This window comes from Delphinus delphis, chromosome 20 (genome assembly GCF_949987515.2).
Source record: "Delphinus delphis chromosome 20, mDelDel1.2, whole genome shotgun sequence".
Classification (NCBI taxonomy): domain Eukaryota; kingdom Metazoa; phylum Chordata; class Mammalia; order Artiodactyla; family Delphinidae; genus Delphinus; species Delphinus delphis.
The window spans coordinates 16,367,972-16,390,923 of record NC_082702.1 but is presented as its reverse complement, the minus strand read 5'-3'; the positions used below and the strand labels follow the sequence as shown (position 1 = coordinate 16,390,923).

At 56.8% G+C, this 22,952-nt stretch overlaps 1 protein-coding gene across 3 annotated transcripts; it reads left to right on the top strand.

Moving 5' to 3' along the window:
* The first annotated feature begins 3,253 nt into the window (after positions 1–3,253).
* GRAMD1A (GRAM domain containing 1A) lies at positions 3,254–22,203 on the top strand. 3 transcript variants are annotated; one of them, XM_059999358.1, is made up of 20 exons: positions 3,257–3,434; positions 7,538–7,651; positions 7,775–7,985; positions 8,090–8,110; positions 8,590–8,674; positions 8,804–8,907; positions 8,989–9,084; positions 9,830–9,910; positions 13,236–13,348; positions 13,522–13,672; positions 14,209–14,407; positions 15,395–15,538; positions 17,106–17,224; positions 17,317–17,459; positions 18,034–18,137; positions 18,225–18,398; positions 18,517–18,604; positions 19,801–19,908; positions 19,993–20,113; positions 21,729–22,203. In XM_059999358.1, the coding sequence occupies exons 3-20, from the start codon at positions 7,884–7,886 to the stop codon at positions 21,819–21,821; spliced, it is 2,046 nt and encodes a 681-aa protein (XP_059855341.1). In that variant the 5' UTR covers positions 3,257–3,434; positions 7,538–7,651; positions 7,775–7,883; the 3' UTR covers positions 21,822–22,203. The 3 variants fall into 3 exon arrangements, with proteins under 3 accessions (XP_059855342.1, XP_059855340.1, XP_059855341.1); XM_059999357.1 differs by lacking the exon at positions 7,538–7,651 and having other exon boundaries at positions 3,256–3,434; XM_059999359.1 differs by lacking the exons at positions 7,538–7,651; positions 15,395–15,538 and having other exon boundaries at positions 3,254–3,434.
* Positions 22,204–22,952: the final 749 nt, after the last annotated feature.

Sequence of the window (22,952 nt, the reverse complement as noted above, 5' to 3'; positions counted from 1 at the left end):
AGCCATGGCCGCTGAGCCTGCGCGTCCGGAGCCTGTGCTCCGCAACGGGAGAGGCCACAACAGTGAGAGGGCCGCGTACCGCAAAAAACAAACAAACAAAAAAATCTCTTATATAAAATGGTGTAGTATTTGCCTATTACCTACTCACATTCTCCTGTATACTTTAAATTACCTCTTGATTACTTATAAAGCCTAATGCAGTGTAAATGCTATGTAAATGGTTGCAAATACTGTGTAAATAGTTGCCAGGCGGCAAATTCAAGTTTTGCTTCCTGGAATTTTTTTTTTTTATTGAAGTATAGTTGATTTACAATGTTGTGTTAGTTTTAGGTGTACAGCAATGTGATTCAGTTATACATACACACATATATCTATTCTTTTTCAGATTCTTTTCCATTACAGGTTATTACAAGATATTGAATATTGTTCCCTGCGGTATACAGTAGGTCTTTGCTGTTTATCTATTTTATATATAGTATTAATCCCAACTCCTAATTTATCCCTCCCCAGCCCCCCAATTTTTATACAAATATTAAATTATTATTTTGTACACCTGAAACTAATATATTACGTACCAATTTTAAAAAATTGAAGTGTAGTTAATTTACAATGTTGTGTTAGTTTCAAGTGTACCCCTCCTGGAATTAAAAAAATTTTTTTTTCGAACCTTGACTGGTTGAATCCACAGATGTGGAATTTGCAGATACACAGGGCTGACCGTATTTTTAAGTGTGTACTTGGAAACCAATGTAAAAGGTATTTCCTGCTGAAACTCTTGGGGAAAAAAAAAAGTTTAAACAAAACTTCTGCATAGAAACACTACCTCTGGCACAAGGAGACAGGAACAGGGAGGTTCAAGGCTATAGGAGGAAAGAGGAAAGAACTACATTGGCCTTGAATAGAAATGTCCATTGTGGTTTCTTCCAACAATGAACATTCGATAAGAGTTAAAGTTTATGAAGTAGGGCTCTGTGTATCAACGTGGAGAAGTCTCAGAAACAATGACGGTTGCAAAATGATACAGTAGGAGCCTAATTGTGTATCTTTTTAGAAGACATTGACTAATAGGATATATTGTTAGTGGATGCATCTTGATGCAGAAAAAGGATAAAAAAATGTACAGAAAGAACACACACCAACTTCAGGGCAGGGGGTACCTTGGGGGGCAGGAACAGAAAAACGAGGGATGGGGAGTTGGTAACTGTAACTGTAATCATTTATTTCTTAAAGAAAAAGGATCTGAAGCAAAAATGGCAAAATGTCCACATCTATTGATGTCATATATGCTTGGTAGGGACCAGGATGACTCTTGCATTTTTCCTGTTTGAAATAAATATTCCCTAATTAAAAATTTTAAAGTATTTCAAAAGAAGAAACAGGCAAAGAGAAATACAAAGAAAGAGAACAGTGAGACAAAGGGAGGTGGTGGAGGGAAGGCCTGGCTGAGATCTGACCCTGAGATCTGACCTTGAGAGGCAGTCAGGGGAAGAAGGGGGGGAAGAGCTTCCCTGCAGAGGCAAAGCAAGTGCAAAGGCCTGGGGTTAGGAATGTGTCTGGGGAGTTAGAGGAACAGCAGGGAGGCTGGGTAGCTAGAGGCTGTGAGCAAGGGGGAGCCAGAGGAGAAGTAAGACTGGAGTCTTAGGCAACAAGGGGAGGACTTTGCTTTCAGCAGGACTGAGAGGTGGGGCTCCAGGAGGGCTCCAAGCCCCGAGGGCCCTGACCTGACACCAGTTCACAGGCTCCCTCTGGCTGTGTGTGGGGAGCAGACTGTAGGGGCGGGATGGGAGCAGGGAGACCAGGGAGGAGGCTGTGTGATGGTCCAGGAGGGAGGATGGAGGCTGGGCCTGGGTGGGGTCAGTGGAGGAGCCGAGTTTAGATTCTGGATAGACTTTGTGGGTGGAGCCCCCAGGGTCTGCTGAGAGACTGGATGTGCGTGTGAGGGAAAGACAGGGTCAAGAAAAGCTGAAGTTTGGGGCCTACCATCCACCAAAATGGAGAAGACAGTGGGTTTTTTTGGAGGGAGGGGGTGTAGGGTGGGAGAGCCATGGGAATGGAGTTTTTTTCAACAGCCAGGAACAGCCTGTCCTAGAGGAGCGGGGAGCAAGTCTCTGTGCTGGGGCGCCCGTGGCCAGGAGCTGCGAGGTGGGACTCCCATGTCTGTGTTCTCGGACAAGGGGTCCAGGACACCGGCAGACTCAGGCAGCTGATAACGCAGGCAGCCGCTGCAGAGACAGGCGCAGGTTATGGCGTCACGGGAGGGTTGCGTCCAACAACAGTGACCTCGGCGAGGCACTTCCCATCTTTGAGGCCAGGCTTCCCCTTATGTAAAAGGGCAGTCCCTCCACCCCCACCCCCCCACTGTCCTGTGGGAAAGTCCTGACCACAGAGTTAGTGGGATCCCCACGACTAGGTGGCTTGCTTGAAGTCAGATAAGCGCCAGGGAGGCTGGATTCTAACTCGGGCTGGCTGACGCGGGCTGGGACCAAGAGGGGTCCCCAGAAACCAAGGCGCTGGGCCCTCCGGGGGCCGACAGCGGGGGTTCAGAGATGCGGAGAGGGAGGCGGCCTAGGGCCCCACCCGCTTCCCGTCAGCTGCGTACCCACAGCCGCAACCCCTCCGTTTCCCCGAATCTCCATCCCACCCCCAGCTCCACCCCACCTCTCAGGTTCCGCCCCGGGTGGGGGGGGGGGTGCCGAGAGCCCCCAGCCTGGGGCCTCACTGGAGCCGAGGACCCCTTTCCCGCTACCAGGGGAGCGGGTCGGGCCTGTGCCCAAGCCTCTAGCTGCCATGGCGGTGTCGTGTTTTAATCAAGTCTGTGTTTTTCTCCTGTCTTTCCCCCTCCCCGGTCCACTTCTCTGTCTCTCTCCTTAGAGCCTCTGTCTGTTTCTCTTGCTCTCTCTTCCTCTCTCCGTGCTCTGGCGTCCCAGCCGCCCCTCTCCATCTCTGTCTCGCTCTTCCTGCCCCAGCGCCCCGTCCCTCCCTCTCTAATTCTCCCTCTCGCGTCTCTCTCCCAGTGGCCTCGCTCTGTCCCCGCCGTCCCTCCCTCGCCTTGGCCAGCCCCCCGTGGGTCTCCCTCTCGCTCTCACCTCCTGCTCTCCCGCCTCCCTGCGGCCCCTTTCTCCCTCCAGGTATCTGACTCTCTCCATCTAGGCCCCGCCGCCACTCCCCGCCTCGGCCGGTCCCTCCCCTCCCCCCTCCCTCCCGCGGGCGGGGGGCGGTGCTGTGACGCGACGGGGCGGGGGCAGGAAGGGGGAGCTGACGCTGCGGCTGCCTCCCGCGGCCCCGGCCTTTTGTGCGGGCGGCGGGCTGCGGGCGGCGGGGTCGGGTGCGGGCGGCGGCCGAAGAAGGCGAGGCGGCTGCCCAGCGGGGACGCTCAGCCGGGCCCGGCCCTGCCCTGCGGCTGGGCGCGCCCACCGCTCCGCATCCATGTTCGAGTGAGGACCGCGGCGGGGGCGGGGGAGGTTCGGGAGGAGGTCGGGGGGGAGGGGGCTCCGCGGGCTCGGCTAGGGGTGGCGCGGCAGCGGCCGAGGTCCGGGAGCTTGTGCACCGGGGGCCGGCCAGGGGGAGGGGAGGGAGGCGTTGGGGGCCCATGGGTGCGCTCGGGGATGGGCCCTGACGGCGGGGAAGCCCCCGGGGCCGGTTCGTTGGCTTGGCGGGGCTTTGGCTGGGGGACCCGGCCTTCCGGGAGCGCCCGGGCCTCCTCCGCCTCTGCCTGGGAGGCGAGGGGTGTGCGCGAGGCTGACCCAGGTCTTCGGGCCTGCGGTCGAGGCAGGACGCAGACGAGCCCCCTCCAGCCGGGCCCCCAGGTCCCGGAGCCCGGGGCAAGCCCGGGAGCAGCCTCTCCCGGTCTGGGCCCCCTCCCGCCGTTGTGATCTGTTGCTGGGCCCGGCGCTGCTCGGATGGGGGCTGTTGCGTGGCTGGCCGGCCGACCGCGTGCGTGAGATCCTCTGGGGTCGTGGGCACGGAGTTGACCTACTCTCTGTCTGGGCCCAGAGTATTTTAGATTTTGCATAGGTGTCTTGGAAGTGTGTATGCGTGTTTGTGTTCCTAGTGTGCAGGCAGCTGTGATCCTCTTTGGCTCCGTGTGTGTGTGATTTACCTCGAATTCCATCTGTGGCTCCATGTGTTTCTGTAAGCTCCCTGCGTGTGTCTGATTGTGACTGTAGTGTGGGTCTGGGGCTTTGTGTGTGTGGCTGTGACCTTCCGTGGTTGTGTGTGTGTCATGCATCTCATCCCGTCAGACCTGTGCATGTCTGATTGTGGCTTTGGAGTGTGTGTACATGTGTCTAAGTCTCCTAGTGTGCAGGCAGCTGTGATCCTCCTTGGCTGTGTGCGTGTGTGTGAATTTATCTGGGATACCATCTGTGGTTCCAAGTGTCACTGTAAGCTGCCTGTGTGTTCAGTTGTGACTTTGTAGTGTGTGTGTGTGCATGTGTCAGGGGCTCTTTGCTGCTATGACCCTTTGCCTCTGTGTGCTTATAATTTGCCTCTGAACCTGTTAGCTCTGTGTGCAAATGTAAGTCACCTGTGTGTGTCCATGTGCGACGTTATTGTGTGTCTGGGGTCGTTGAGTATGACTGAAACGCTCTGGGGTTGTACCTTTTTATCTATTTCTGGTTCCATCTTTGTGTGAAAGTTCCTGTGTGTGTCGCTTCATGACATTGTTGTACGTGCCTGGGCTTCCATGTGAGCAGCTGGGACCCTCTGGGGCTTTGTGTGAGTGAGAGAGAGACCCCTTGTGGCTCACAGTGAGCCTGGGACCCTCCCTCCTGAGACCTTGGCTGTACCCTTGACTCTCCGGAGCAATAATCGTAACTGATGCTGTTCCGCTGTTACAGTTTATAAAGCATGTCCCACGCATGATTTCAGTACCTGGCCACTGTGTTGTCGAGATGTGTCCACGACCTCCCGGGGCTGCATTTTTCCCAAGTCCTTCATGGCTGTGTGAGTGTCAGGGCTCTCTTGTCGGTCAGCGACAGCAGCTGACATGTCCATCCCTTGCCACGTAAGAGCAGGTCTTTGCTCTGGCTTCCCCTCCAGATGGGGAATGCCATGAGAGCTGAGCTGACCCTAGGCTTCATTTACCTGGCTTGTGCACGTGTTAGCTGGGGTCCCCTGTGACTGTTCTTTCACTGTGTGGCTCTCTCTGTAACTGTGGGAATGTTACTTGCTTTCAAGTCTCCTCTGAAACTTTCTCGTGCCCGTATGTGTGAATGTACCTGGGACTTTGCATGGTTTTCTGTTTCTGTGACCCTCTGCAGCTGCGTGTGTGTTGTGCATGCATGCACGTGCATGTGTGTGTAACTTCTGGGACTTTGTGTGTGGCTGTGGCGTCCTTGTGTGTGACTGTGCTGAGACTCTGTGGCTTTGTGTGGGACTGTAATATACCTGTGATACTACTGCAGGGTGTATGGGGGGTGAGGGGTAGGGGAGACTTCTTACAACTGTGGGGAACTGCAGTTTGCCTGTGACAGTGGCTGTGTGTGAGCCACGTCGAGGTTCCCTTTTGTGCACACCTGTGTAGGCCTCTGCCCCTCTCTGACCGGAGGGAGCTGTTGGCCTCTTTAGGCCCGGGAAACCGGAGGTGAGGTGTCTGCAGTGACAAAACCCCATTCTCTTCCAAGTCCCTGAGCCATGTCACCGTGTCGGGCTCCTCCCTTCCCTCTGCTGCAGCCTGCCTGGTTGGGCAGCCTCCGGGCTGTCAGGCTTGAGCACTTCCTCTTTGTCCTGCCAAGGAGCGAGATCTGGGGGCGCAGGCTGGGCCCTGTCTGTGTGTGTCGGACTTGTCTGCAGGCGCCTTCCCTAGACCTGAGGCTGCAGGAGAGTAGGATAGGTGGAGGAGGGGTCTGCATTTCGGGCTAGAGAGGCAGGAAGATGAGGCAGGGGAGGAATGTGGTCACCCCTCCTTTAAACCCTTCCCGAGCTCACCAGGGCCGTCAGGGTGAAGCCCGAACACCTGCTCAGGGCCCAGAGGGACTGCAGGTGGGCCTGTGGCCTCCTGTCCTCCTTCCCCAGCCCCGCTGGCCACCTCGCTCCTCCTCAGACCTGCCAAACTCAGTCCTGTGCCGGAACTCACCGTTCCTGCCCCTAAAACAGTCTTCCCCGGCCCTTTGCCAGATCTGCTCCTTGTCCTTTGGGCTCAGCTCAAGTGGTCCCTGCACACCAACCCACTTAGCCCTCCTTATCTCCGTGGTCCTCAAACTTGAACATGCATTAGAGTCTCCTGGGCCCCACCCACACTTCCTGATTCAGGAGGTCTGCGGTAGGTTCCAGACTGCATTTCTGACAGCTTCCAGGCACTGCTGGCGCTGCGCGCTGCCCCTGTGCGCAGCGCTGCCTCACAGCACTGACCAGTGTCTGAGATCATCATCCTTATTTACATGATCTCTTACTGATCGTCTCTGTTCCCCCATCAGAATGTCAGGTCCCTACGGGCAGCTGTTGGGTCTGTCTTGCCCATTTCTGTGTCCCCAGTGCCCGGTGCAGGGCGGGTGCTCCGTGTGCACTTAGGGGTGACTGACTGGGGCTGGCGTCCGTTTGGGCTCCAAATACCAGGCTGAGCTGTTTGTGCAGGGCTCAGCGTGGCACCTCGGCAGCAAGTGCTCTGGGGTGGCGGCAGGGCCGCGTGTTCCATCTCAGCCTGACAGTCCCTACTCAGCCCGAGCACCTTCCAGGTGGTGGGCTCTATGTATGTATGTCCTCCAGACGACCGCTGTTATCCCCATTATACTCAAGAAGAAACCGAGGCACAGAAAGGTTCAGGCACTTGCCCAAGGTCACAGGGAAGTGGTCCAGCTGAGATCTGCAGCAGCCTCAGCCTGCGGAGGGTTGGGCCAGTGGTACACTTGGTGGAATCCAAGTTTGGAGGGTGGGGGGCGCGGGGCGGGGTCAATCACTCATTCAGTCTACAGGGGCAAAAGCTTGCGGAGCACCTGCTGTGCGCCAGGCCTCATTCTAGGCAATGGGAACAAAACCCCCTTCCCCTGTGAAGTGCACCTCCTGGTGTGGGAGGATTTGAAACGCTTTGGGGAGAGAGAAGAGGGAGGGGGCTCGGGAGAGGGGATGTGGTTTACATGGAGGGGCGAGGGAAGGTATCTTGGAGAACTGGCCCCTGAGCAGAGGCGGTAAGGACCTTGCCTTCACCTGGAGTCAAATGCAGGGGGAGAGGACTAAGCCAGGAGGTCCCTGACCTGAGCAGCGAGGAGGCTACTGCGATGTCCAGGAGCGGGGAGCATGGAGGCTGGGCCAGGCCGCTGCAGCAGGGGGAGGTGGGCCAAATAGAAATAATGGAGATAGATTTTAGAGCTGGACCGTGTGGGACTTGCTAATAGAGTAAAAATGAGGGGTGAGTAGGAAAGAAGAAGACACTTAGGTTTTTAGCTCAAGCCACTGAGTGGAAAGTGGTTGTTCAATAAATATTTATTGTATGAATTAATTAATAAGTTAATTTTAAGACCGGCAGGCATTACTGAGAGCTCACTATGTGCCAGGCTCTGTCAGAAGCCCTTTACATGTACTGATTTGTTTAACCCTCCAGACAACTAGAAGAGGACATGCATTTCTCACCCTTGGATTACAGATGAACTGACCGAGGCCTGGGGAGCTAGGGGGCCTGCTCTGGGTCACATGGCTAGGAAGTGGAGCAGGGTGGGTAGGTGGGGATCAATGGGCTGATGGGTGGGCTCCCCCCACGCTGGCCTGTCCCCCCCACGCCGGCCTGTCCCCCCACCCCAGCCTGTTTTTCCCCACAATGCCCCTCTTCCTGTTCCCCCAGCACCACCCCGCACTCTGGCCGGAGCACGCCAAGCAGCTCCCCATCTCTCCGTAAGCGGCTTCAGCTCTTGCCGCCAAGCCGACCCCCACCTGAGCCGGAACCGGGTACCATGGTGGAGAAGGGGTCAGATAGCTCCTCAGAGAAGGGTGGGGTGCCTGGGGCACCCGGCACCCAGAGCCTGGGCAGCCGGAACTTCATCCGCAACAGCAAGGTCAGTTGCTGCAAGCCCAGGTGGGGTGGGGGGAGCGATGGGGGGAGGGGGGGAGGGCAGGGGCATCCCGAGGCTCATTCTGACTCCGTTCCTTTCTCTTCCAGAAGATGCAGAGCTGGTACAGTGTAAGTATCGGGGCAGGGGGCCTTGCTGGAAGGATGAGAGGGAGGGGGACAGGTGCTGAATCAGGGGCCCCTGGCTGCAGTAGTCACAGAGTGGGTGCTGGGGTCAGCAGACCTGGGGCTCACATCCTATGCTGCTACTTACATGCTCTGTGACCTTGAGGGAGTTGCTTAACCTCTCTGGGTTTCTCTCTCCTTGAGAAACAGTTCTGACCTTACTAGACTGAAGGGAACATTCACTGAGAGTCAGTGATACTGGTGGGTACGTGGTGCAGGACCTGGCTTAGGTAGCAATCAGTAAATGGCTCTCGTTATGGTTACTCTTGTGTTAACAGGCAGTAGGAGCCAGAGGTGAGCTAGACACTGAAGCCTCAGAGAGGCTCCTCCCAGGCTGAGGAGACTGAGGGGTGCTGGGAGCTTTGGGGGACAGAATTAGGGGTGTGGCCCCCTGTCCCGGTTCTCACCTCCCAAACTTCCCCCAGATGCTGAGCCCCACGTACAAGCAGCGGAATGAGGACTTCCGTAAACTGTTCAGCAAGCTCCCTGAAGCCGAACGCCTCATTGTGGGTGAGTCCCTGCCAGCCAGACCCGGGGCTCCCGGCTCTGCCCTCCTGACCCTCCCGCATGTGCCGGCCCAGCGGCCAGGACAGCCGTGTGACTCGGGTGTCTGCCCGTCTCTCCCCTCGGCCGCCTCAGATTACTCCTGTGCCTTGCAGCGCGAGATCCTCCTCCAGGGCCGCCTCTATCTCTCCGAGAACTGGATCTGCTTCTACAGCAACATCTTCCGCTGGGAGACGACAGTGAGCCGACCGGCCTGGGACGAGGAGGGGCCCCAGGGCGGGCAGGGCCCTGGCCCCTTCTGACTTGTCTTTTGTCCTCAGATTTCCATCCAGTTGAAGGAAGTGACGTGTCTGAAGAAGGAAAAGACGGCCAAGTTGATCCCCAACGCCATCCAGATCTGCACGGAGAATGAGAAGGTTAGCGAGAGGACCAGCAGACAGGGGCCCCGGGGTCCCCGATCTTCACCGGCTCCTCTCTCCTCCCCACCACCCAGAGCCCTGTTGACTCAGCACCCAGCTTCTCTCATCTTCCCTTTCTCTTTATTCTCCCGGCCCCAGCATGGGCTCCTGTAGTCTCTGACCCGGACTCCTGCACCTGCTCCTGTCTCAGGCCCTGCAGTCTGTCCCCTGACACAGCTGTTCAGGGATAGTATTAACAGAAAAATTCTATCAGCTCAGAGGCCTCCTCCACCGGGAAGCCTTCCCTGATGCTCCATGTATCATGATTGTTGCCTCAGGGTCCATCCAAGAGGGCTGCCTCACACCAGTGGCCCAGACGGGACTGGAGAAGGAAATGGGGCGGGAAGACTTCAAGCAGACTTCCCTTTGTGTTTTCTTGGCCAAAAGGGGATCCGTTGGCCACCCACTGTGGGCATAGGAGACTGGGAATGTGCCTTGGGCTTCCCCCAAGCAGCCCAGCCAGTTTGGGCTGTGAGCTCTGGACTGTGAGCCCTGGGGCCGGGGGCCATCTCCACATCGTGGTGACTCCAGGGTCATCCAGTGCTGGGCTGGGCACAGGACAGATATTCTGTGGAATGAGGGAAGGGATGAATGATTACATACATCAGCGTGGAGAGCCGGGAACAGGGTGCAGCGGGTGGAGCTTCCTCCTCCCTCCAGCCTTGTCTCTCCCCCAGGGCTCACACACCTCTCTCTTCTGCAGCATTTCTTCACTTCCTTTGGGGCCCGAGATCGCTGCTTCCTCCTCATCTTCCGCCTCTGGCAGAACGCACTGCTTGAAAAGGTGGGCCTGGGCGAATCCTGGGCAGGGGGGCTGGGGGAGGGCTGGAGTGGGGGGACCATGGAGCCAGAGATGCCAGGACTCGGGGAACTGGAGGACCCCTCCAGCTCTTCTCCATGGGCACCAGACCCAATATGCCTGCAGCTCTTCCATAGGCCCCCACAGGGGGCCGCCACGGGCTCCGGTGCCACACCCTGCCCACGAGAAATGCGTACTCACAACCCCTTAGTCAACACCTGCAAATCAAAAATGCTCCGAAGACGGGGAGGTTTTTGGTAAAGCAAAACCTGACAAGATGGGGAGGTTTTTGGTAAAGCAAAACCTGACTTGAGCTGACATGGTTTACAGTCCCTATCAGCACTGTCTAACAGAGTTTTGTGCTGTGCTGTCGGTATGGTAGCCACTGGCCACATTTGCCTGTTGAACTCTTGAAACGTGGCTAGTGTGACTGAGGATCTGCATTTTCAATTTAATTTCAGTTTTAATTAAACTTAAAACACCACGTGTGCTTCTTGTATAACACAGGTCTGTATTTATCTCAACTAATGGGACTTTTCATATGTTTGAGGACCAAAAAATAATAATGTGAATGACTGGGGTAAATCTTAAATATAGTTGTGACTCAGTATAATATTATAGTATGCAGTACAGAATATACCAGTGATTCTCAAACTCTGTAGTTTCAGGAATCCTTTGCACTCTTTAAAATAATTATAGACTCCAAAGGGCTTCTGTTTAAGTAGAGTATATCTATCAATTTATACTGTATTAGAAATTGAAACTGGGAAAAATTTTTTTAAAGTGTTCAGAGTTTGAGAAAGGAACAGAAGAAGGGCAGGTTTGGGAGACATAGTGGTGCAGTGGGTCAGTGGGAAGGCCTCCCACAGAGAGTAAGTTTTTCAGTGTGTTTTTTATTTCTTTAATTTCTTGGCCTCGCTGCGTGGCATGTGGCATCTTAGTTCCCCAACCAGGGATCGAACCCGCGGCCCCCTGCAGTGGAAGCACAGAGTCTTAACCACTGGACCACCAGGGAAGTCCTGAAACTGGGAAATTTTTAAACACAAGATACACAAACACACATTACATTAGCCACCAGAACAATGATAAGGTCACATAGTCTCTGGAAAACTCCACTGTACACTCATGAGAGAATAAAAGTGAAAAAGGCAAGTGATATGCTACTAGTAACACTTACCATACTTATGAAAATAATTTTGTCCTCATGGATTCCCTAAAAGCGTCCGGGGGATGCCCAGAAATCCTTGGACCACGCTTTGAGAACCTCTGGTATACACTGTACTTACTGGATCCTACATATAACATAGATATTTTTAGTGCTGTATTATAGTATAGGCAGTGTATTATCTTTCTTAAATCCCCAAATTTCTTAATTTTGAATCAAGTCTTACCCCAAAGATTTTGAGTGAGGGATTTCAGACATTTACTTCTCACATTCTGATAGTCTGTTATGGGCCAGCCCTGAGTGGGCTCTCCTGGAATGCCCACTGTGGTTGCGTGAGTTTATGTGGCATGCATTCAGCTGCAAGTAGCTGAAAACCCAACCAGACAATGGTTTAAACAAACAGACGCTGAATTACTTCAGATGATAATAATAATAGCTAACACTTAACAGAGCTACTGGGTGCAAGGGACTGTTCTGAGCTCTCCATGAATTAACTTATTTAATCATCACAGCCACCCTTCAAGGCAGTGTGGTTAGTATCTTTATTTCACCAGTGAAGCACAGAGGGAAAGCCTTGCCCATGGGCACATATGCTTTTCTGTGGCAGAGCTGGGATTCTGACCCATTACAGTCAGGCTCTGGAGTCCACTTAATCGTACTGATGCCCATGTAACAAGAGGTCTGGAGGCAGGCAATCCAGGGTAGATTTGAGGGCTCCCTGTGTCATCCAGGACCCAAGCTCTTGTCCATCATTCCACACCATCGTCCTTCTGCATATTGATGTTTTGTCCACATGCTTGTTGCCTCATGGTTGCAGGTGGCTGCTACAGCTCCAGATGTCATGCCCTCAGTTAAGTGTCCCAAACATGAAAGAAGAAAGGGATGGATGGAAAGTGGGCCTTCCTTGATCAGGAAGGGAAAGCCTCCTTTAGCAGACTTTTCCTTGTATTTCTTTGGCTAAGACTTGGTCACATGATCACCCTTGGTTGCACAGGAAGCTGGGTATGTGGCAAAGGAAAAATGAGTTGATATAAGCGAGTTATAATTCCCTGGGGCTGGGGAAGATTTTCACCCCAAACAAATCAGGGTTCTGCTGGCAGGAAGGGATGGTGGATAGATGTCAGGTAGGCATCACACAGTGGCTGCTACTGCTGGCTTGTAGCACCTCAGAAGGCCCGAACCCACTCCTCCAGCAGGGCTGAACTCACTTCCTGTCTTCAGGGGCAGCTCCAGCTATGGCCATCCTCAGGGGCGAGAGCACTGGAGCAGGAGCCCGAGGGAGGAACAGTGCAGTGTCAAAGTCTCCAAGGAGGACAAGGGTAGCCAGACTGTTGGGGATGGAGTTCAGCCCCGTCACCGAGTGCGAGTTACTGAACCCCATTGGTCAGATGCGGACTGTCCCTCCTTCACAGCACCCGAGCTGGGCCTAGAATAGAGCTTGGAAATGTCAGCTTGTGGGAGGCAGTGCAGTGCAGTGGTTAGCTCCGGGGCTAGCCCAGCCCCCTGGGATCACATCTCAACACAGCCACTTCCTAACTGGATGACATTACCCACCTCTGTGGCTCAGCGTCAGTATCTTAAAATGATGACAATATTAGCAGCTACTTTACAGAATGGTTTTGAAGACTTGTTGAGTTAGCATGCATAAAGGGTTAGAAGAATGCCTGGCCCATGGTAACAACTCAGCGGACGTCAGCTGCTGGTACTGCTACTGTTATTACTATTAGATCTCATCAGCATCATCCAGCCACTCCAGCCATGGGTAGCTTCTGAGGACACCTGGGAAAGTAGTTGGGGGCAGGACAGCATGGCAGGTGGGAGCATTGGCTCTGGAGTCTGGCTGGGTTTGAACCCCAGAGTTGACCTCAAGCACGAGTTCTCCACCCTGGGCCTCATATTCTCTGTAAAACTGGGAACTTTAACCTGTAGCTGTGGAAGTATTGTGAGGACCTAAGGGAGAATTCCTGAGCACACTGGCTCCTATGCGGTGGGGTGCGGAGTGCGATTGGGAGAGGTCTGGGATGGGAGGTCATGCTCCCCCTTGTGGACACCAGGGGAACTGCTGAGGCTGAGGGCTGGTGGGCGCGGGTGGAAGGGCTCTGGCCCTGATAGGGTGGAGGCCAACCTAACGTCCTGCCTGCCCAGACGCTGAGTCCCCGAGAGCTCTGGCACCTGGTGCATCAGTGCTACGGCTCAGAGCTGGGCCTCACCAGCGAGGATGAAGACTACGTCTGCCCCTTGCAGCTGAATGGTCTAGGGTGAGTCGGTAGCTGGAGGCTGGTTCCGGGGGTCGGGAGGAGGCAGCAGGGGCTGCGTGCAGAGCTCCTGGAGTCCTGGGTGGACTGAGGTGGGGGTACAAAGTCTGGGAGACCAGGAGGGTGTGTGGGTGTCTCAAAGATGCAGCGGTCTTACTCCCTCTCTTTCTCTGTAGGAGCCCCAAGGAAGTGGGAGATGTAATCGCCCTGAGCGACATCACCTCCTCAGGGGCAGCTGACCACAGCCAGGAGCCAAGCCCGGCAGGTTCGCGCCGTGGCCGCATCACCCCCAGCCTTTCCCGGGCCAGCAGTGACGCAGACCATGGGGTGAGCGGGCGCGTGGAGAAGCGAGGAGGGTGCTGGGTGGTGCCGGGGAGAGAGAGGGACAGGCTGACAGATTGAGGGGGGACGGGGGGGACTGGACAGAGAAGAGGTAGATGGAGGGGTAAGTGAGGGGATGGATGGAGGGATGGGATGGAGCTGGGAAGATGGGCAAGGAGACTAGGCACAGGTAGGGAAAGAGAGAGACAGGCAAAGATGGGGCAGGTAGATAGATGGGAAGCGGGAGAGACAGAAGAGCCGATAGAGGGCTGGCTGGCTGGATGAGGTCGGATACAAACAGATAAGGCATGGACAGGACAGGCATAAGAAGGCTCATGGCCCAGGCATCCAGGACAGGCCTGGCTGAGAGGCTGAGAGGAGTCCTCGTCTGGGTGGCCCCAGGGCCCCCCCGTAGCTCAGCGAAGAGCTACACATGACCTCCCCGGCACTGGTTCTCCTAGAGTCTCGAAGCCTTCTGGTGGATGTGGGTACACAAGGGGCCCTTAGGCTGGGACAAGGCTGGATTAAGCTTTTCTCTGCAGGCAGAGGAAGACAAGGAGGAGCAGACAGCCAGCCAGCCAGACGCCGCCTCCAGCCAGACAGTGACCCCGGTGGCCGAACCCGCGAGCTCAGAGCCCGCCCCGCCTGACGGGCCCGCCTCCCTGGGCCCCTTGGATCTGCTGCCCAGTGAGGAGCTGCTGACAGACACGAGTAACTCCTCCTCATCCACGGGGGAGGAAGGTGAGGCAGGTTTGCTTTGGGTACAAACCTCACTCACAGGGGCTGCACCGAGGGATTCGCTGGCTCGTGGGACTGGAAAGTCCACAGAGTAGGCAGATAAGATAAGGCGTTTAAATGGTGTTAGAAATCTGTCTGTATTTAGCTCTGCTTGCAGGCAGCTTAGCAGGGTGGATAGGAGGATAGGCTCTGAAGCCAGATGGCTGGGGCTCACATCCTGGCCGCGCTGCTTCCTAGCTGTGTGACTTGGGCAAATTATTCAACCTCTCTGAGCCTCATTTTCCTCATCTAAAAATTTTCCTCACCTGGGGTTAGCAATAACACTACCCACTTCATAGTGTTGTCATTGAGAGAATTAAATGTCTTAATACAGGTAAAGTGTTTGGGCCAGTTAGTAAGTGTTGGCTGTTATCATATCATCATCATCATCATCATTTCCATTTTCTCTGTGCCAACTTTATTCTCAGATAGCTTCTACTCTTGTGGCAGAAAGAGCCCCAGCCCTGCCCCAGACAAGCCTAGCAGAGAGAAAGCATGGTTCTCCCAGTGGCTGCACCAAAAGCTCTAGGGTTGGCTCTGACTGGAGAGCAAGCCCACCCCTGAGCCCCTCACTGTGGCTGAAGGCCTGGTTTGGGACACACACACACCCCCATCCACCCACCCCTGAACCAATCACTGGGGCCGAAAGCTCAGGCTAACGGGCAGGCCCACCCCCGTCATCACTGGGACTGCAGGTGCATGAGCCTAGGTGTGTGCTCCGCCTTGAACCCATGGTGGTAGCTCTGATTGTCTGGGCTTGGGGCACACGCCCACCCTCAAGCTATCCTGTGGTGGAGGGGGCTGAGTAGCTCCGTGTCTGTGTCCGCTCTGGTCCAGGAGGACGGGGCTGCCCAGGCACCCCACAAGGCCTGGGAGTGGGGAGGAGCGGTCACTCAGAGGGAAACTGAGGAACGCAGGCAGCCTCATCCCCTGTCCTTCTCTGTCGCCCAGCCGACCTGGCGGCCCTCCTTCCCGACCTCTCCGGTCGTCTCCTCATCAACTCCGTCTTCCACGTGGGTGCCGAGCGGCTCCAGCAGATGCTCTTCTCAGACTCGCCCTTCCTGCAGGGCTTCTTGCAGCAGTGCAAGTTCACAGGTCAGGGGCCGAGGTGACCAAGGTACACGGGAGGGGGTGAGGAGGGGCAGACCAGGAGACGGGCAGGCACCGCTGTGCAGATCAGGTGTGGCAGGCTGGGGAGTTAAAAGCAGCGTCTGTGAGGCCAGAGGGGCTCCGCCTCTTACCAGCTGAGTGGCCTTGGGCCAGGTGCGGACACTCTCTGTGCCTCGGTTTCTTCTGTGTGATGCGGGTGTGATACTAGTTACCTGCCTTGTCAGGGTGTCAGGAGAACTAAATGAGTTAATACTAGACAAGTGCCTAGAACAGTAGCAGACAGTAAGCATTTAATAAATACGAGTTAATGAGCACTCTGCCAGGCCCGTGCAGAGACCAGGACAGATGAATTCCGGAATCTAGTGAGAACAGCAGTAAACAGATACTCAGGCAGATAAGTGTGTATGTCAGAGAGGTGGCTGTGGTCTGGGGGGTGTTAGGAAAGGCTGCTGGAAGGATGTGGCGTTGAAACTAAGGCCTGAAGGAGGAACTTCCTTAGGGAAAGTGGAGGAGGTGGGAGAGAGGAGTCCAGGAGACCAGCAGGGTACCTGCAAAGATCCTGAGGCTGGAGGCTGGCACTGGGAGAAGCCCCCTGAGGCTGGGCCCCTGTGGCCAGGTGTGGAGAGGGGAAGCCACAGCACCGGCAGAGGCAGAAGGGCTGACCAGGGGACTAGCAGGGAGCTCGGGAGGCTGCAAAAGAGATTCAAGTTGGGGAGGGCCTACTCAGATGGTAGTTTTCTCTGTTTCTTTTTTCTGTATTGATGAAAATGAACCACGTAGAATCCCCTGCAGAATGAGTAAGACTATGCCTTGTGTTGGGGGCACTCGAGTCCCCCAAAACTATGCTTATATCCTGGAGAGACTGGCACATCAGACTGAGGAGCTCAGACTCTGTCTGGCAGTACTGGGGAGCCATGGAGTGTTGTAGACAGATAAGGGACAGGGTCAGGCTTGGCTTTAAGAAGCTACCGCTGGACCAGGGGTAGAGATGGAGGCCAGGAGCTCAGGGGGAGGCTGAAGAGGGGCCCTGGACGGGCAAGGATGGGCTGAACTAGGACAGTGCTCAGGCGGTCAGTGAATAGACGGGGAGGGAGTGTCCAGGACGAGGCTCAGGGCTCTGCAGGAAGCCTGGAGGACAGTGGGGCGAGGAGGGATGTGTTTGAGGAGATGCGGAGGCCAGTGGGTGTGAGGGGCCCTGGGGACTTCCAGGGGAAGGTGTTCAAGAGGTGGCAGGACCCTAGGTCTGAGGCTCAGGGGAGAAGCCAGGACTGGTAAGGAGAGGAGACTGGGGCTGCAGGAGTAGAGGAGGTGGCCCAGGAGGGCTGAGAAGTGTAGGCACGAGAGAGGTCCCAGCTCTGAGGATCATCAACGTCTGAAGTTTTGGGCGTCCAGAGGGAAGATGGGGCAGACACCGGGGTGGGGGCAGGGAGGAGGCGCAGGTTTGGGGGCAAGTCCCCAGAGAACTGGAACCTTCCAGAAAGGCTGAGTCTCCTACAGCCTGTGGGCAAAGGACTGGAGAGTGGTGTCTTCATTCTGCCCCTCCATCCTCCAGACGTGACCTTGAGCCCCTGGAGCGGGGACAGCGAGTGCCGCCAGCGCCGAGTGCTGACCTACACCATTCCCATCAGCAACCCGCTGGGGCCCAAGAGCGCCTCTGTGGTGGAGACACAGGTGTGCCAGGCAGGGTGGCCAGCGGGTGGGGTGGCCGGGGGCCAGGGTGGGGGGCATGGCGCTGATGCCCTGTTCCTCCCCTGGCCCTGCAGACGCTCTTCCGGCACGGCCCGCAGGCAGGCGGGTGTGTGGTGGACTCAGAGGTGCTGACGCAGGGCATCCCTTACCAAGACTACTTCTACACTGCCCACCGCTACTGCATCCTGGGCCTTGCCCGGAACAAGGCCCGCCTCCGGTGAGCAGTGGCCCGGCCCCTCCACCTGACCCCTGATGGTCCCAGGGCCCCTGCCCCAGTCTCCCCACCCCGAGTCAGCTGCAGAATGTTGGTTGCCCCCGTGGCAGGCGAGCAGAAGTCAGGAACACCCCGAGGTGTTTGGCCTGAGCCACCAGAAGGATGGAGCCGCCATTGACTGGGAGGGGAAGGTGGGGAGGGGCAGGTTTGGGGGAAGATTGGAGCTCAGCTTGGGACTTGCTGGGATGTCTCTCAGAAGCCCGTGTGGAGTTGGACGCAGCAGCAAGATGAAAGGGGTTCGAGGGTGAGGTGCAGGCTAGGATGGCAGTCTGGGTGGGCAGTGCTGGGGCAGCGCCGAAGGCGGGAGACCTGCCCAGGTAGTGGGTGTGGACAGAGAAGGGGCTGCGGGCTGAGTGGGGTGGTGAGTGGGGATCACAGGGAACCCTCGGGGGGTGTCTGTTTTGTCTGTGGGTGACAAGGGGTCCTCTCTGAATCAGGGGAGGGAAGGCTGCCCCCGGGAATGGGACAGCAAGGCTGGAGTCAGAGCCTGACCCCCTCGCCCCTTTCCCGACCCCAGCGTGTCCTCCGAGATCCGCTATCGGAAGCAGCCCTGGAGCCTTGTGAAGTCGCTCATCGAGAAGAACTCGTGGAGCGGCATCGAAGAGTACTTCCACCACCTGGGTAGGGGGCCGGGGTCCGGCCAGGGCCACAGACGGGGTCGGGGCCGGGCCGGGTGCAGACGTGCAGGGTCCTCTCTCGTGTCTGCAGAGCGAGAGCTCGCCAAGGCCGAGAAGCTGTCTCTGGAGGAAGGCGGGAAGGATGCACGCGGGCTGCTGTCCGGCCTGCGCAGGCGGAAGCGGCCCCTGAGCTGGAGGGGCCACGGTGACGGGCCGCAGCACCCGGACCCTGACCCCTGCGCCCGGGTTGGCATGCACCCCTCAGGTGAGTTCCGTCAGGCCTGGGGTCGGGGGGGCGGGGGAGGAGCTGGGGGTCTGGGTGGGGTGAGCCCGTCCGTCTGGGTGGGGATGAGTCTGTCTGACTCCGAGTTGCTCCCCCGCAGGCTCCCTCAGCTCCCGCTTCGCAGAACCGTCCGTGGACCAGGGCCCCGGGGCAGGCATCCCCAGCGCCCTGTTTCTCATCAGCATTGTGTGAGTAAGGGGGCCAGGCTTGGGGGTCAGACAGGCCTGGATCTGCACCCTGGCTGTGTGAGCTTGGGCAAGTGCTTGGCCTCTCTGGGTCTCTGCTTACGTGAGAGCACGGGCTCCCCACCCCATAGCAAGGATTAAAGGAGGTGACGCTTGAGATGCGCCCAGCAGGGCTCCTCACGTGGTGTACTGCTCAGTCTTCATGGCGAGGTCATCCCTGCAGGGAGAGGGAAGCCGCGGGGGTCAGAGGGGCCTGACCGCGCCCCCAGGGCTGGAGGAGCAGGCCCCCGAGGGAGCCGGAATTGGGTGAACCAGGAGAGGTGCGCAAAAGGAGCAATGTCACACTTCATTCAGGTTTTCTGTGCCCAGCCCTGAGCTGTGTGATGCGAGGGACACAGTAGCGACCAGCAGCCCTGGGGGGAGACAGACCTGGCACCAGACCAGAGGGATGGGGTGGTGATGGAGGAAACGTGGGCGGAGGGGACAGGGAAGCCTTCGGAGGCCAGTGAAGGCTTCCTCCAGGCTGGACAGGTAGGCCGTCAGGGAAGGCTTCCCAGGAAAGCAGAGGACTCTGAGCTGAGACCCCACGGGGATTAGGCGGGGAGACCGACATGCACAGAGGCCGGGGCTAGGGGCACGGTGCTCTGAGGAAATGGAGATGAGATCCATGCTCCCCGCAGACCCTGGGCAGTGAGAGATCGGCCACACGTTCAGCCTCTCTGGGCCTCAGTTTGCCAATAACAGCGGTCCAGTGAGGTGCTGTGCGGTGCGCTCAGCTCAGGGCTGCCGGGGTCGGGGGTGGCCGGGACCGGCTGGGCGGCTCTCATCTCTTTGTCTCCCCCTCTGTGCCTCCTCAGGATCTGTGTGAGGTAGGGTCCTGCGTCCTGACCTCCCCTCACCTGTGTCTCACCCTCAGCTTCAGCCCCTTGTCCTCACTCCGTGCCCCCAGCTCCCCCAGCGAGGTGGCCTGGAGTAGCAGTTGAGGGCTCGGGCATCAGACAGGCCTGGGTTTGAACCCCGACTTTGCTGCTTATGGACTGTGTGACCCTAGGCGTGTCACTCACCCTGTCTGAGTCTTAGTTTCCTCCTCTGAAAAGAGGGCTAATCATGGCACCCCTTCAAGGTGTGGTCACGTGGGTGACCCCCCACTTGTGGGAACGTTGGTATCCTGACTCCTGACCTCTGACCCCTCCCCCCAGCCTCATCGTCCTCATTGCCCTCAACGTCCTCCTCTTTTACCGCCTCTGGTCCCTGGAGAGGACAGCCCACACTTTCGAGTCCTGGCACAGTCTGGCCCTGGCCAAGGGGTGAGTGGGTAGCCCCAGGGAGCTGGGAGCTTGGGGAGGTCGGGGGAGGCCCCAGATCCCACTCAGGCCCTGTATCCCCCACAGCAAGTTCCCCCAGACGGCCACGGAGTGGGCGGAGATCCTGGCCCTGCAGAAGCAGTTCCACAGCGTCGAGGTGCACAAGTGGAGGCAGATCCTGCGGGCTTCTGTGGAGCTCCTGGACGAGGTGCGGCTCTGGGCTGCGGGACCCTGCATTCAGATCCCAAGATGCGGCGTGTGCGTCTGGGCCTCACTTTCCTTCTCTGTTACATGAGAAAGCCATTCATAGTCCCTACCTCCCAGGGTTGCTGGAAAAATCAGTGGGATGGAAGAAAGAACTTATTGGTTCTCATCCTGGGAAAAAAGTCCAGGGATGTCTGACTTCAGGCATGGCTCGATCCAGCCACTCAATAGTAGTAAGAATCAGTCTCTCTTACCAGGTCTTGACTCTGCCCACCCCCAGGGTTACCTTTGTTTGGGGCATCCTAGGATGACCAATATGGTACCTACAGTTCCAGGGTAACATCCAAAGGTCACATTCCCATCCCTGAACCAGTCATAGTGGCCAGGGATAAGGCTTGGTCACTGAACCCCTCCCCGCCTATGAGGTGACTAAGGGGTCACGTGAGGGTGGGAAAGAGGTTCTCCGAAGGTTATTGGGATTTCATCTCCAGAAGGGGTTGCCCCAGACAACCACTGTAATTGGCTGGCAGCATCTGTTCAGACGGCCAGGTTCAAATTCTGACCTGTGACCTCGTGCAGGTGACTTCACCACTGGGGCCTTGGCTTCCTCCTCTGTAAACGGGATGATAATGGATGTTACCTCAAAGGCTGCTGTGAGGATTAAAGGAGTTAGCATCTGAGTAGGGCCCAGCTCATGCAAACACCTCACCTGCATTCACCGTTGTTAGTGAGATCCCGCAAAGCAAGTGCTCAGTAAATGTGGTGGGGGGAGGCGTCCGCACAGACGCCGGACGCTGGGGAGCATCTGGCGTTGGCTGGGTGCCAGTGATGGTGAAAATCATTCCTGGTCACTGTGGACTGGAATGCTGAGGCTCACCTTTAGGGGCCTCGTTGCACCCTGAAATCATGCTCAGAGGGAGATGCTCACGCAGGAAAGGGCTGTGCAGGACAGGGGAGAGGGATCATTGAGGCTGCGGTCCCGTCGCTCAGAGAGAGGGAGGTCAGGGCCTTCCCATCCTCAGTTCAATTCTGATGATTTTCCTCTCTCAAACTGCCAAGGGCATGGGATTGACTGCACAAATTAATACTAACAGCAGACACCAATTGAGCCGGGCTGTTCTAAGAGCTAAAATGACCAACTGATTTGTTTCTCATGGCCAGCCTCCGAGGGGGGTGCTCTTGTTACCCCCCATCTAGTAGACAGGAACGTTGAGGTAGAGGCATTCCCAAGGTCGCACGGCAGGGAGTAAGAATAGCTAACGTGTCCCCAGCACCTCCTGTGTGCCAGGTCCTAGGCGTCCACCCGTCAGATCCCTGAATTAATCCTGTGAAGCAGGTATGTTACTGACCCACGTTTCAGCTGAGGGACCTGGGACGGTTAAGGGACTTGCCCAAGGTTACCCAGTAAGTAGCAGGGCCAGGACTTGAACCCAGGCCACCTGGGCCCCTTCCACCTGCTGCCTATGAGAAGTAAAACTGGGTGCAGAATGGCTGGGGTGCAGAGGCACAGGCTGACCTTGGCCTCTCTGGACCTTCCCCAGTTCCTCAGCTGCGGCATGTTGGGGGATGCATCGCCCCTCCCAGCACTCATCCCCCACCCTGCCCACCTCTTCCCCCAGATGAAGTTCTCGCTGGAGAAGCTGCATCAAGGCATCACCATCTCAGACCCTCCCTTCGACTCCCAGCCACGGTCCGACGACAGCTTCTCCTGAGGATATCTGGCCACTCGGCCATCTCCCCAAATGGACAGATGGACACAGAGGCTCGGTGGCCACTGCTGGCTCGGTGTGAGCGCCGGGAACCTCCCGCCCACCCCTCCCAGTGGCCCGGCCAGGGGCCACGCAGACATGGGGACCACAGAACCGAGATGCACTTTAGACCAGCGTGTGAGTCCAGCTGCCATCGCCTGCCCCGCCAGGGCACTGGCCCGGCCTTCGGCAGGCCCCCCACTAACTTATTGTGCTCGGCTGGGGTTATGGGGGGCACCTCCCGGGGTGCACGATTCCCTCAGCTCTGGGTTTAATGTATTATATTTATTTGGGGCTGACAGAGCCCCAATAAAGGGTTGGAAATGGCTGTGGTTGTGTCTGCGGGGCCCTGGGAGTGGGTGGGGGCCTCCTGTTGCACTCAGATCCCGCGGTGGTAGGAGGGGCGTTACCATCCCTTTTCTGGGGCCACGGTCACTGACGCGACCTGGAATTCCTGAGCATCTTTCACAAGCTTTGCACCATCAGGCTCCAGTGCGGGGGCTGTGAGGACAGCCTGGTGGCTGGTGGCTTGGTTCAGTCCTACCTCTGATACTTAGTGGGCCTGTCACCTGGAGCAGGTCAACCTCTCTGAGCTTCGGCTTCTTCTTCTGTACAGTGAGCGTAAGAACAGTACCTGTTGGGGACTTCCCTGGCGGCCCAGTGGTCAGGACTCTGCGCTTCCACTGCAGGGGGTGTGGGTTTGATCCCTGGTCAGGGAACTGAGGTCCTGCATGCCGTGCTGCAAAAAAAAGAATAGCACCCGTCTCCCAGGGTTGTCAGAAGCGAGTCGTTCTCCCGGAGGGCTCTTTAAAAAGCAGAATGCCAGACCCCACCCTCAGTTTCCGACTCAGCACGTCTGGGGCGAGTCTGCTGAGCTCCTGCACTTCCGGCAAGTTCCCAGGTGACGCTGATGCGCCAGGGACCCCACTTTGAGAACCGCTTTATAAGGTTTCAAGGAGTTAATAAAGGTGGCTACTTATCACAGGATCTGCACAGAGTACGTATTCAATAAACGTTACTATATGGCAGAAAAATTGAGGGGAGAAAAAAGTGAGTCATGGAGTGGGGACCAAGTATGTACCAGGCTCTGTGCCA